General features: G+C 42.2%; 2 protein-coding genes across 3 annotated transcripts; both read left to right on the top strand.

Annotated features, from left to right (window-relative positions):
* Nucleotides 1-631: 631 nt before the first annotated feature.
* Nucleotides 632-4,830, top strand: LOC100844067 (tRNA A64-2'-O-ribosylphosphate transferase). 2 transcript variants are annotated; one of them, XM_010234436.2, is made up of 7 exons: nt 632-978; nt 1,717-1,857; nt 2,305-3,018; nt 3,128-3,231; nt 3,310-3,418; nt 3,886-3,945; nt 4,194-4,830. In XM_010234436.2, the coding sequence occupies exons 1-7, from the start codon at nt 660-662 to the stop codon at nt 4,361-4,363; spliced, it is 1,617 nt and encodes a 538-aa protein (XP_010232738.1). In that variant the 5' UTR covers nt 632-659; the 3' UTR covers nt 4,364-4,830. The 2 variants fall into 2 exon arrangements, with proteins under 2 accessions (XP_010232738.1, XP_014753677.1); XM_014898191.2 differs by having other exon boundaries at nt 1,717-1,880; nt 2,301-3,018.
* Nucleotides 4,831-7,620: 2,790 nt separating this feature from the next.
* On the top strand, nt 7,621-11,468 carry LOC100841415. Its single transcript, XM_003564875.4, has 5 exons — nt 7,621-7,777; nt 7,975-8,318; nt 8,745-8,840; nt 10,370-10,429; nt 10,912-11,468. Exons 1-5 carry the CDS (start codon nt 7,666-7,668, stop codon nt 11,134-11,136), a joined length of 837 nt encoding a protein of 278 aa, XP_003564923.1. The 5' UTR covers nt 7,621-7,665; the 3' UTR covers nt 11,137-11,468.
* The last annotated feature ends 1,532 nt before the right edge of the window (nt 11,469-13,000 follow it).

The following is a 13,000-nucleotide window of genomic DNA, read 5'->3' as shown; positions in this document are numbered from 1 at the left end:
GTAGCCCAGGCCGGACCGTCGTTTTCCCTTTTCCCACACCATCTCGTGGGCTGCTGTAATGTACTACAGAAAAGTGATATCACTTCAGACGAGTAAATTAAGAAAACCACCACATTAGCAAAAAACCACCACATTAGCGTAACCCAATACTCCCTAGTGTCTAAACTCGTTTCTGACAGGCATGGCTCACTGTCGGGCCAGCGTGTCGTGCCAGCTCGCCCTCGAGCCCTCTATTATTTACATCTTCCCATTGAGCCGTCCCTGCTCTTCTCCGGCAAGGATGACAAACTCGAGCCGCCTCTACAACGCCTCCTCCTCCTCTGCTCCCTGTGCGCCGCCGCCGCCGCTCGCCCCGCACCGCCGCTCTCTCTCGCTGCTGCTCCGCCGCTCTGTCGCGCCGCGGATCGCCCCTGCTGCGACGCGTTGCTGCTCCGCTTGCACCGAGCTGCTCGTCGCGCGGCTCTCCGGCGGCGACGGAAGGTGTTACATTAATCCGGTGGTTTTTTAACTAAAAAAACTGTTATGTGAAACCCTGTCTTCTAACGTGGCGGTGACCGAGCTAGCTGGGCCAGATGTAACAAAGCCCAGCCCAGATGAAGTAGTGATATAAAGTCCGACCGGTACAGCGGCACTGTCCTAACCGCCAGTCGGTAAATCCCATGGCAGCGGCGGCGGCGGAGGCGGAGCCCGCGACCGAAGAGGGGACGCTCAGCATCTACAAGGCAGCTCGGCGAATCAAGCGGCGGGGGAGCACCCTGTACAACGCTCTGCGGAGCGTGGCAGAGGACGCGGCGTTCGTGGCCGAGATCGCGGCGCTGTGGCCGGCGCTGCCGCTGGTCGCCAACCTCCGCTGTGGCCTCTGGTACACGCAGCCCCGCACCCTTGCCGCTACCTGCTACTTTAAGTCCACAGATGGCCACGCCGGCAACTGGTCCTTCTCTACCGCCCGCCTCAATCTCCACCTTGCTCTCCTCGCAGGTAAATATGCGTCATGCTCCCTCTGTTCCTTGCACCGCTTGTAGCTTCTTGACGTTCCTGTCTGGCACGGACGTGTAATGATTTGTTACTTCCTCCTATACATATTTTTTGTCACAGCTATGTCTAGATACGCATGTATGAGTATTAAAATTGCTGCACGGATTGGTCAAGATGTTCTCTTCTAACTTGATTGATTTGTAATTTGGGGCCATTCTGAACTAAGCTATGCTAAAAGTTTGTGTTAGGTATCCAGAATTAGGATTAGGGTCTACAATTGCAAATTGCTAGAGGTTAAGATGCCGAAGAATCAGCTTAGGGCATCTCCAACAATATGTATGTTAAATTGTGAGAAAAATTGTTCATGTCATCTATCAACAATGCATCATTCAACCACTCCAATGGAGTGTATGCAAGTTACCCAATAGGAGGTGAGAGAATATAAATATTTGCTCTCATTCTACATTGGAGATTTGGAGACTATAAATATCTCCACCTTGCTCTCTCCTTGTTTGTTATTTGCCACATCATCAAAACATCGTCCGTACAAAATTTACCAACAATCATCTTACAACTATTGGAGATGCCCTATAAGACATCAAACAGAACAAGCAAACAAAAAGTAAGCAAGACACGCAGTTTGACTGTCGAGGCCCTCATTCATCCACCAAAGCAATCGAATACCTTTTGAGGATTATCATAAATTGACGTTAATTTGTTTTGTTGGTGTTGTTCGAGCAGGGGAACGAGGAGGGTGCATAATAGTTGATTCAACAAGGAAAGGGAAAAGATTTCCTGATAGCATGTCAAAGACCATACCCATTTGGTGCTCTGTCCTGAACCGAGCTATTCAGAGGCATCGGCTGCGGGCTAGCAACCAAGGTAGCAGAACGAATTCTGAAATGGTTGGTATATTGGTTGCTGGAGTTTTGGAAATACGAAATACCTTTATGTCCTACTAATTTCAATTGTGTGCATTCTCCTTTATGTTAAGTCTTCCCTTTGCTATTCTTGAAGTTTGTACAGTAAATCACAAGTTACAACATGCCTGTTTTGGTAGTATCCTTATATATTAATTTAAAGTCTGGGAGTATGTCATTGCTCGAGAAAGCTACACTGGCAAAGAATAACATAGCTTATGTCATGATTTAACATGCCATTCACTTTATTATTACCAAATACCAAGATTACTATTTTGGATGGTAAGTGGCAGCCCCTTCTATAGGTTGGGTTAGAATATATCTTTCTGTTGCTCATTACTCTTTATAAGAGTAATAATTCTGTGTTCACTTGTTCTCATAATATTTTCTGATTTTGTCTGTTAGTCAGCGGCTGCACCAAACGGGAATGGTGAAAAGTATTCCGGTTCATCAAACTGGGATAGCTCAGTGCATCTTCCTGTGTGGGTTTTAGATACTGAGAAAAATGCTATAGAGGGGCGTGTTGAAGAATGGACGGACAGATTCGAATCGTGTGGTGCAGACATTCATTCTCTTGCATTAGGTTTGCACAAACCACTACGTCCGCTGTGGATATCACAAAATACATGTATATGGTTAAATGAAGTTCCAGAGCATGAGTTATGGGAATTCACCCCCATAATATTAGTTTCAGCATCTGCATCTGGTGCAGTAGCTACACAAAGGATGTCTTCGGAGTTCAGCTGGCACTATATTCCTGGTGCAGGAGATGATGAAGAGAGCTGGGCGCGTGGTCTAACTCCTGCGTTATTCTGGAAGCATTCATACGATCTACTAGATGGTGGACCAGATCTTTGTAATCAGTTAGTTGCTGATATTGTTGAAAAGGATAGGGTTTATCGTGCACAGAGAGGTGAACGTTCGCCCCAAATTACTGTTAACCATCTAAAGTGTTCAGGTGATGATGGTCCTTACTTTTACGAAGAACATACAATCATTACGAAGCCTATGAACTCGGACCCTTCTATTATCACTCCAATAGATACACCATGTTCCAATAATAGTCATCTAGTAGTCTTCTGGATTGGGAGATCAAACCTTGCAGTGTCATCTACTATCCAAGGTATACTGATTGGCTGGACACTATCTTTTTTTGCAATGCTGTTACTTTAGTAAATAAAGTTTAGTTCACACAGGACTTGATGATTTTTTTTGTATATCCCTTTATGTAGTTGCCGTCGACCTGGCTGATGTTGACTGCATACTGAACTGTGACAGCACATCAAGATTACCTTCGAGTTCATCAGAAAATTCTTACCTTGAGATAGCTATTGTGGTATGTACTATCTTTTATATCCCCTTGTGTTATCTCTTGATGTAAGCATTACCAACTTTAATACTTCAATTCTGGCAGGGTTCCAAGAACGACCGGTTTTCTTTGTTGAAAAATCTTCCAAAAGCAATTAATTTTGCACAGAGAAATCTCATAGCAAGAAGAAAAATACTACTATGCTGTCAAACTGGTAAGTTAAAAAAGTTCACGTGCTCAAGAAAAGCTTGTATTCATTTTCCTTGCATCGTGGAAAATAATACCATTATTTTGTTATGAAATAAACGCATATAGAACTATGTTTTGAAAATGCCTGCGTCCAAACTTGTATAAGAAAAACACAGTTCTGGTTCTGGCACTGTCAATGGCATAGCAGAGGATACTGCATTAAATGGTGGCATGCTACTATGCCCGTGTTCGGTGGCCACACCACGGATGGTCATACGGCACAAATGAATTAAGTTTAGACACCCATGCATGGTGGGGTGAGTTCATGCCACGTCACCAAAAATAGTGTGGCATCTACATGTCATTTTTGGGAGGTTAGGGTGGGAGTTATATTTTTAAAACATTTGTTTAAAAAGGGTTGTTTACTAAAAGTTTTTTGTGTGTCTTTTTTTTGTTCTGTTTACTTAGCTCTCTTCTTACTTTCCCTTTCAGGAGAAGATATAAGCATTTGTGTCGCCTTGGCAATAATTACACGATTATTCAATGACAGTGGTAAGCATAATCATAAATGTAATGATAATTATATTTATTCCTAGTTTTAAAAGGGATTCTAGTCTATTAATCTGCGTCATGGCATGATATAGTAATTCCTTTATACGTATTCATTTTATAAACCATGAAAAGCATAATGATGTCTACCAAATTTTCATGAAGACTAGATAGGTGCTCTGTCAAACTATCTATATTTGAATATGTTGAGTCTATTTTTCAAGCATTAATGGGTCCTTATTTATCTCAAGGATGCTTTGACGATGGCGATTCTTTTGTGAAAAGAAACATCACAAAGTTGGAGATGAGGAAGAGGCTAGTATTCATTTGCAAATATGCTATCAATGCGCGCCCATCTAGGGGAAACTTGAGACAGGTCTATGGTTTCCTTTGCAATGAAAAGGCACAGCTATGTTGTTAGCTTTGTGGTCACAATGCGGTAAAAACAAAGAAGCTTTGGTCATAAGCTATTGTTTTTACATACCCTAGCAAAATGCATTTGTGAGGTATCTATATTCTGATCAGCTGCCATGCAGATATCGAATATCAGTACATTTGGTCTTCTCAGTTGATTCTACTGTATTCTTGTATCATCAATGACCTGCTAGCCTATGAAGAATTAATGGTCCAAAGTTAGCTTTGGAATTGCTCAAACGATACGGAGATGATCACATACTGACCTGCACATATCTTCAGGAAAATGAAGACCAATTTTGTAGTTTTGATGGCAAATACAAGCCGAAACTGTCTGTTTGAACTGATTTTTGTACTTGTCAGGGATTTACAAAAAGCATGTCTCTTTGAGAGTTCAAATTGATTGAAGATTTGAGATGTCGTGATGGAATATGGGACGACAATTTTATTTTAGTTTGACATTCATCCTTTTCATTAGCCCTTTGGGATTTTAGTTAGCAGAGCAACATTTGGCAATTGGTATAGGCCTTCAGTGTTTTTTTTTCATTGCATTATTAAGATAATATCCTAGACAGAACAAAAAGGAAACTCGGCCTAATGAAAACCATCAAAATTTTCATATACAAAATTCACAAGATGCATTTCTTAGTTGCAGCTTGTGATTTGTCACTCTTGACAACAGGTACTACCCTGGTTGTTTCATACCATAATTACCATTGTGACCAAAAAAGTATGTCTGTGCAAATCGACGTCCCATCTGAGTACATTGCGACATATGAGAATCAAAATTTGGTATTAGAAGGGTAAAATCGTATAAATTGCTTGTATGGAAGGAAACCTTTTAGGTTAATAAACGCAGCCTAGAAGGGCACTTATTGTCTGGAGATCTTTTTAGGTTGAATTTGGCACAGTTTGGAGTAGTACATTGTAATACTCACCACTACCAACATGAGTAATCTGCAATACATTATCTTCGGTAAAAAAAAAACGAAATACACGAAAGCATTGCCGTAGATGATTAAAAAAAATTATGGGATGCCTAAAGCGTGTTCTCATGTACATGGGAATCAACAGCTTATAAAAATCTTCCTTCCTAAACTAATAGGAGGATTTCAGGATACGATATATGATATATCAAAATACATGATCACCATGATTTGATCAATAAATATTTATAAGAATACGATAAGTTAACAAGTTACATAAAGGTTCCATGCCATATTGCCGTGGTATATGCAAATACATTAAATATGAATTTTGTTACATTAAGGTACAACAACAAGGAACTTTGGTACACCATGGTGAATCAAAAACAAACTCTTCTATTGCGACTAGTGAGGCATGGCCGGCCTCCTCCTCAATCCAACATTGCATGGCCGGCCTCCCCCTTGTGGATTTTGTGTGTTGTCTTGATCAAAATAGAAAACCCACCAGATTTTAAGATAAGAAAGGAATCACAAAACCCTGCTCTTGCCAACGATTTTCACATCGTAATACCAAAATGAAACCAAGATGGCAGCCTCATGCCATCTTCTGCTTGTCCTCGGACACGCTTAAATTTTATTTATTTTCCTGTGATCTCATTGGCTGTGATGAGGGAGGCAAAGAGAGAAGAGATGTAATTTTTATTTATTTTCTCCTTTGATGCAGACGAAATTCAGAAGATCAGATTGCTCCCCGGTGGCATGGAGGACTTCCTTGCTTGGCAGGAAGAGAAATCGGGCCGCTTCTCGATTCGTAGCGCTTATCATCTGGTTCTGAATATGAAGCTTCAGCTATCTGCTACTGGTGGTAGCGCCCGGCCTGATGGAAGCATGAGTATTTGGGATTGCATCTGGAAAGCAACCGTGCCACCTAAGGTTCGTGTTTTCGCCTGGCGTTTGGCCACTAACTCTTTAGCACTCCAGGTGAATAGACATCATCGGAAAATGGTTCACTTCCCTACATGTGATATCTGTGGTATGGAGCCAGAAGATGGTTACCATGCCGGTATGAGATGCACGAAAGCAAAAGCTTTGCGAGAGAGCGTCAGAAAACATTGGGATCTTCCGCCAGACTCTGAACTTCAATTAAGTGACAGGGATTGGGTCCTCATCCTCTTGGACAAGGCTACTGAAGATACTCGCACCAAACTTCTTTTCCTGTGGTGGCGAGCATGGCACTTAAGAAATGATCTCATTTTTGACAAAGGAGAACAGCCAGTCGAGGCTTTTGCTCATTTCTTGGTGAATTATGTGCACTCCATGCAAGGAAGCAACCTTCTTTCTCCGACTTTTGACAGTAAAGACAAATCAATCCTAGCTTCTTCTCTGGCTCATCAAGCCAATCCCAGGCCCAAAGTCTTTAGCAGGTGGGAGGCGCCTGAGACCAACATTTTGAAACTCAATGTCGATGCTAGCTTCTTTGTGACTGACAATTCTGCCGGTTGGGGTGCGGTTCTCCGCAACCATTGTGGTTTGGTTCTTGGATCTGCTTGGAACAAAATAGTGCATTGCCGGGATGCGGAGACTGCGGAAGCCGCTGCCTGCTTGGAAGGTCTCCGCATGGCTCAGACCTTCTCGACTTTACCTCTCATTTTAGAGAGTGACTGTGCGGCGGTTGTGCATGCTATCGTAAGCAAGACACCTAACACCTCTCCCTACTGCAGTGTCATTGCTCTCATACAGGAGTTCATGGCTTTTGATCCAGGCATCCAGATTCGTAAGATTGACCGTCGTAGTAACGAAGTTGCTAATGTTTTTAGCTCGCTGGTCTATTAGTGTGTCGAGTGGTGGTGTTTTGCATGATTCTGTGCCATCCTGCGTGATGCGTCAAGTTATGCTTGATTGTAATTCAAACACTATTGTTTAAACTTTTCAAAAAAAAGAGAAGTGATGTGGTTATGAGAAGTGGGGTAGAAAGATAATGAAGACAGGGGGAGAACAGTTCAATCAATAGACAGAACTCAATACTCAAAGCGGATTAACGGTAAGCATGGAAGGTTGACCACACCAAAGGTACAAGAAGGTTTGGCATACGCACGGGCTTACACATGAAATTGTTACAACCCAGTTGTGCGTTGACTAGGACTTGGAATTTGGAATTGTAGTAGAGTCATCTATCAATCGAGTCGGCAATCTGTCCTTCCATCGATACGGAACAGTAAAACAAAGACGATAAGGAGGAACGGTGTAAAACTTCATCATCATCAGACATAAAAGGCATCAATTTACCTACATTAGCTTAAATCTACGAACTTGGCAATTTGCCCTTGGGACCCTAAACCCTTAGAAATGTGTCCTTGGGACGAGGTCAGACAGACTTGGAAACATGAACCGCGTCGCTTGTCTTCGTCTTCGAGCGAGCGCCGCCACCCCTCCCTTCACATCCCGCCGCTCCGTCTCTCGTCTTCCTCCTCGTGCGAGCGCCTCCACCACCGCAGGTATCTATCTCCCCTCGTTTCTCTCGCTCCCGTCACCCCACGAACAGATCCCGCCCTTTAGCTCCCCGTTTCATCTCCTTAATATTCGCCAATTCGTAACTGAGGCAAAAATCAAGGTAGGGCGACCTCCGCCCTTGGGGACGGACGTCTGAATGTTTCAGCCATGCTGCTTTCTTACATGCCGATTTGCTTCGCAGGGGAGGGCGAGGTTGAGAGCGCGAGCCAATTTGAAGAACGGCTGTTTGGAGAGCAGACAGGATCAAATGATAGCCCATTCTTCCGGAAGCTCGATGGGGTTGGGAACTCCTTTAGAAGACCTGGGATGGGCAGCTTTGGTCAGAACAGTGACAGGGGTAACTTTGGGTTTGGAGGCAGGAGTAGTTCTGGGTTCATCGATGGTTTCGATTCCTTGAACGATGGCATGAACGAGAAATTGGATGACGCAGCCCGCACCTTTCAGATGACGGAGGAGGTTGACGATGAGGACTATGATTTCAGGCCCGATGTGGATTGCAGGCGAGGCTCAACGTACAATGTCCGGGTAAGAGGGAAATCAGTTCATCACTTTATTTCGATTTTCCATATGATCATTTGATGAGGGTTCCACTATCCAAGGATAACGGAAATCTCCCAGATTGACAGTTCATCACTTTATTGGTTCATGCATTCAAGATATCACATATCTCTTGCGGTCTTTAGGTGTATTTCTCCTATATAAACATTCAGTAAATATGGCTAAATATGTGAACTCTGTTTGGAATTTCTTTTGTGGATAGATGTTTGTCAAAACAAATTGAAATTGATTCCTGTCCCTCCATTTCCCTTAGCAATTGAAAACCACCAGAAGATGGTGTTCTAGCATTAGCTTTGTAAACTAAATTACATTTCTTATTATTATTATCAAGGACTGTTATGTACTGTAATGACTCTTCTAACACCAGATTTTATTCAACTCTCTTGCATACAGGATCTTGACCTTACAAGGCCAGCAGCCCCAAGGAATCCTCCTAGACCTCAGTTTGAAACATCGACAAAGGAGGTTTTAAGAAAAGCCGATTTTAGGGTAAGTAAATCTGCTCGATAACCGATGTAAACTAGCAATAGTTTTTGTTTTAAACTGAATTGTAGAATTTGCAGTAATTTGTAGCTTGTAAATTCTGGAGCTTTTAACCAATATATATATATGAAGTTCAGGGATAGAGAATGCAATGACAATGGTAGTATCTAGATGATTATAGTATTTTGCCTGTTCTGATTTGCCCAAATACCTTGTGAGATTCTGATATTTTCTCTTGATGTGTCCTATCTATTGAAATTTAGTAATTTTTCTTCGCAAAAAAAGAAGAAATTTAGTAATATTAACTTCTTCATTATACTGAGCTGACATGTTTCTTGTTATCTTATTGATTGGGGTTATTGCATGACATTCTTTTAAGACAGTGTTTGGATGCAAATATCGAAGCACAATATGTATCAAAACTAGAAATTGTGGTGATGTTATGTAGGCATGTAATAAGATTTGAACATCTACAACGTGCATGAACATTTTGAAAACCTAAAGTTCTAAACGATCGTTTGATATATAAAATTATGCTGCAACTCAGGAAAAAAATAGTTACATACCACTGGAAGATGAACACTTTAGTTATTATGCCGCTGAAATAAACTGGATACTTTAATAACACTGAAACATACCACTCCATCCATTTCTGTTACTCTTTTCCTTGTTTTTGTTTCCAGAAACCACATATGTTATACCACATAGACCTGTTCTGCGTTACATAACTAGATGAAAACTAATATAATCATAGCACCAATCATCATAAAGAAAGTAGAAAAATGTCAAGACCAAGACCACTTGGCGATTTCTGCTAGGTAGGAACCCAATCAGAAAAAGGAAAACTGCAGTGCCCATAACCACACCACCAATCTTCCCATGCACAACAGTGAACTTGTTTCTGCCAAACAAATTAATGTGCTTGTTCACTCTATGTTGCGTATAGCTTGGATCGTCAGGCTTATTCCCTCATCAATCTCCCAATCCCAAAATTCATCTGGCTAAAAGCTTCTTCAAGAACAGAGACAATGGATCGTCAGGCCTTACGTCATGTGCTTTGCAATCGGGACCATCCAAATGTACCCCATGGAAAAGTTATAAACACTCCTGCACTGACATTGACAGGCAGAAATTAATACAAAAATAGTTAGAAGTTCAATCCCTGTCAGACAGTTTGAGAAGAGGAAATTTTATCTCAGGCTGAGGGATCTCAGGGAAAGTGGCATGTGGCAAACTTAAACGAACAATGGCATTGAGGCTTGAAGCCAAAGATGACCAAAGTGTGTAAAATTGTAAGCGAGACAATGTGTTTGTGGAAAGTGTGCCAGTTTGCTTAAGTGGGCTAAACGTCTTATCTCTGGGTGGTTTGTAATCAATTTTTTTGAATAGCCATCTATAGTTAGACACATCAATGCATGGATATATAACAATTTACTGAGAGACCACAACTCTTATCTGCTTGATGCATTCCAATATCATGCTCCATTACAATTATCTTCCGGTTGCAGTCTCTGACCACATGGAATTCCTTGCAGAATGTTAGATTCCTCTCCAACTTCCTTACAGAAGCTGGCATTGTCATCAAGAGGAGTCAGGTAACAAGATACTTTTCCCGGCTTTTATATAAGATCACAAATTTTTGGGGGGTGAACACATTCCTGAATATAATATAAATTGGGATCATGGTTTCTTAGATGGTTGCCAATAATTCATATTCACTTATTCAGAGCTGAATGACATTTCTTGAATAAAGGGTGTCAAGAGTTCACATAGCAACTACCCTTCAACACATGACCTCATCCCCACGTCCAGTTTGCAATGTTCTAAATGCTACTCTCACTCACAACATGGAGAAGTTGCTTCGTTTTGAATGTTCGTGTTAGTTGATGATGCTGAGTAACCCAACTCTATTATTAAGGTGCTACATACAGAGTATCAGCTTCATTTTTAACTCAGTGCAGTGTTATATTGGTATACCTACCTGTTTCCCTGATGGTCGGTTTCACAAGTGTATTCATGACTCTGTACTGGTGCATTTGATTGGCCATGGTTTCTAACTTATTGATCCGCTTCTCAGACTAAGATAAGTGCGAAAGCTCAGCGCAAGGTTGCGAGAGAGATAAAAACCTCGCGTGCACTGGGTCTTATGCCTTTCACGACGATGGGTAAGAGACCATTCATCTTTGGCAGAAGCGTGGAGGAGGATGCTTCTGAGGAGGAAAATGGGTATGAATTCGTGGAGCAGGAGGCCAGGCCAGAAGACATTGTCAACGATGCTGTGCCTGATGTGGAGACAGCGTAAACAGTCCTGAGGGCATGTGTCTTTTCTGCAAGCCCTCTGTTTCTTCTGTTACTCTTGTTTGACACAGCTCCGCATGCATACCCGACCCACAGTTTTACTTGCTCAGAGCCCCAATAAACTGTTGTCTTGCGCATGTTATATTTCAACAGTAACAAATGATTTCCACCGTGGCAATCCTGGCGAGACATGTGCCTAGTTAAATGATGTGAGAAGTTCAGTTTTATGTTTGATGTTTACCCAGCTCGCTTCATCAGAATTACATGTGACCATGTATTGGTGTTGGACATATTTGTTTTTGTATTGCTTATGAGATTCACCTTGTGGTTTGAGAACGAGGCCAGCTACGCCTGTGAGAGACTTCGAAGTTCACTACTGGTTGTGGCACCTCTGGAAATAAAATAAACCAGGAAATGGCCTACCAAAACGTCCCAGGTAGGTAAAATCTTGGGGGAGACTGAAACCAAAGGAATGAGGTGTTGGTGATCTTGTAGTTTTGCATCGCTTTGAAGTTTTGTTTCGCCGTCACGCGTTTACATCATCAGCTGCTTTATGAAGAGAATGTACCCATTGCACAGACTACTCCAGCTACAGAATAACCTGCGAAAAAACGAGTACTCGGTGTACCGAATCAGTTTTTTCGGTTTTGAAAAAACGGGTGTACTGAATCAGTTTTTTCGGTTTTGAAAAAATGCGGGCAGAATGGAAACCGAAAACTAAACCGAAAATGAGTTTGCGGTATCTGTTCTGCCCGAGTCCTCACGAAACCGAAAATTTCCGGCGCAAACAGGACACTGGCGGCAGCAACCGTGGACAGAGAGCTACGGTTAACCAAATCGAGCGCGGAAAGAAGCCCCAACAAGATAAACTCACGTAGAAGAAGAAGCAGTGGGTCGGCGTTGAGGAGAAGCTCCTGCGGCTAGAGTCGGAGAAGACGAAGAAGCGCTCCGTGTAGTCATTCCCGGTCCAATTCCTTGCACATGTACGACCAGGACGACGAGGTGCAGCTTGTGACGTGCTTGGGTCGTCGCGGTTCACTCCCAGCCGGCGGCTCCACGGTGAAGCGGGACATAAGCGGGATCTCGCTTGCAAAATGGCTGGCTTCTGGATGGTCCGGAACGATGTATTTTTATAAAAAAATTTGCGAGACGCAACAATGCCTATTCGAGGACGTGGAGACGTAATGGTTCTATTTTCTAGTTTCGACTGTTTTACTTTTAATGTTCGAGCCGTTGTTGCCTTGGCTATGGTGTCCGGATTCATTGTTGCAAACTTTTAACATGATGGGATCTATATATAGATTCTACATTTTCAAATGCATGCATGATCGTCTTGGTGGATCTCATCCACCTCGACCATAGTTTTAATGAACATGTATGTGGGATTTTGAATGTTTTCTGTACCATGAGAACGTTTGGTATGTGCAAAAATTATCGACCGGCATGCATGACAAACCACGATCATATTGCCAGGTGGATATTAATATTCTCCATCGCATTCTTCCAGTTGAAGCATGATTGGAGTACATGTTACTGTTTGCGCATAGGTATACATGTACCATCAGCCCAAACAGTTTTATTCCTTTTATTTTGCGATTGGAGCAGTCTTATTCCGCTTATATAGCATTTTATTAAAATTGTTCCGAGAGGGAGATAGCATTTTCTCACTGTAAAAAAAAGGAAGATAGCATTTTCTTGAGAGTGGATTTTGTTTAGATTTCTTTTATGTGAAGTGGATTTTATTTAGATATCGCAGCAAACCTGAGGGAGAAAATTGGTACTCCTACTGTAGTTTTTTTTAAGGGAGTGGAGAAATTAAATTGGTGGTAGTAATCAGCCCATGTGATGCATTCCTGGGCCGGAGGGCA

The sequence above is a fragment of the Brachypodium distachyon genome, chromosome 2 (genome assembly GCF_000005505.3).
Source record: "Brachypodium distachyon strain Bd21 chromosome 2, Brachypodium_distachyon_v3.0, whole genome shotgun sequence".
Classification (NCBI taxonomy): domain Eukaryota; kingdom Viridiplantae; phylum Streptophyta; class Magnoliopsida; order Poales; family Poaceae; genus Brachypodium; species Brachypodium distachyon.
Note: the sequence above shows the minus strand (reverse complement) of the source record. Positions and strands in the feature narration are given on the sequence as shown.

Excerpts from the sequence above, each read along its gene's own strand:
- LOC100844067 (XM_014898191.2), top strand. The coding sequence starts at position 660 with ATGGCAGCGGCGGCGGCGGAGGCGGAGCCCGCGACCGAAGAGGGGACG. Across the intron at positions 3,419-3,885 it reads ACTACTATGCTGTCAAACTG|GAGAAGATATAAGCATTTGT; the intron begins GTAAGTTAAAAA and ends TTTCCCTTTCAG. Across the intron at positions 3,946-4,193 it reads ACGATTATTCAATGACAGTG|GATGCTTTGACGATGGCGAT; the intron begins GTAAGCATAATC and ends ATTTATCTCAAG.
- LOC100841415 (XM_003564875.4), top strand. The coding sequence starts at position 7,666 with ATGAACCGCGTCGCTTGTCTTCGTCTTCGAGCGAGCGCCGCCACCCCT. Across the intron at positions 7,778-7,974 it reads GAGCGCCTCCACCACCGCAG|GGGAGGGCGAGGTTGAGAGC; the intron begins GTATCTATCTCC and ends TTTGCTTCGCAG. Across the intron at positions 8,841-10,369 it reads TAAGAAAAGCCGATTTTAGG|AATGTTAGATTCCTCTCCAA; the intron begins GTAAGTAAATCT and ends AATTCCTTGCAG.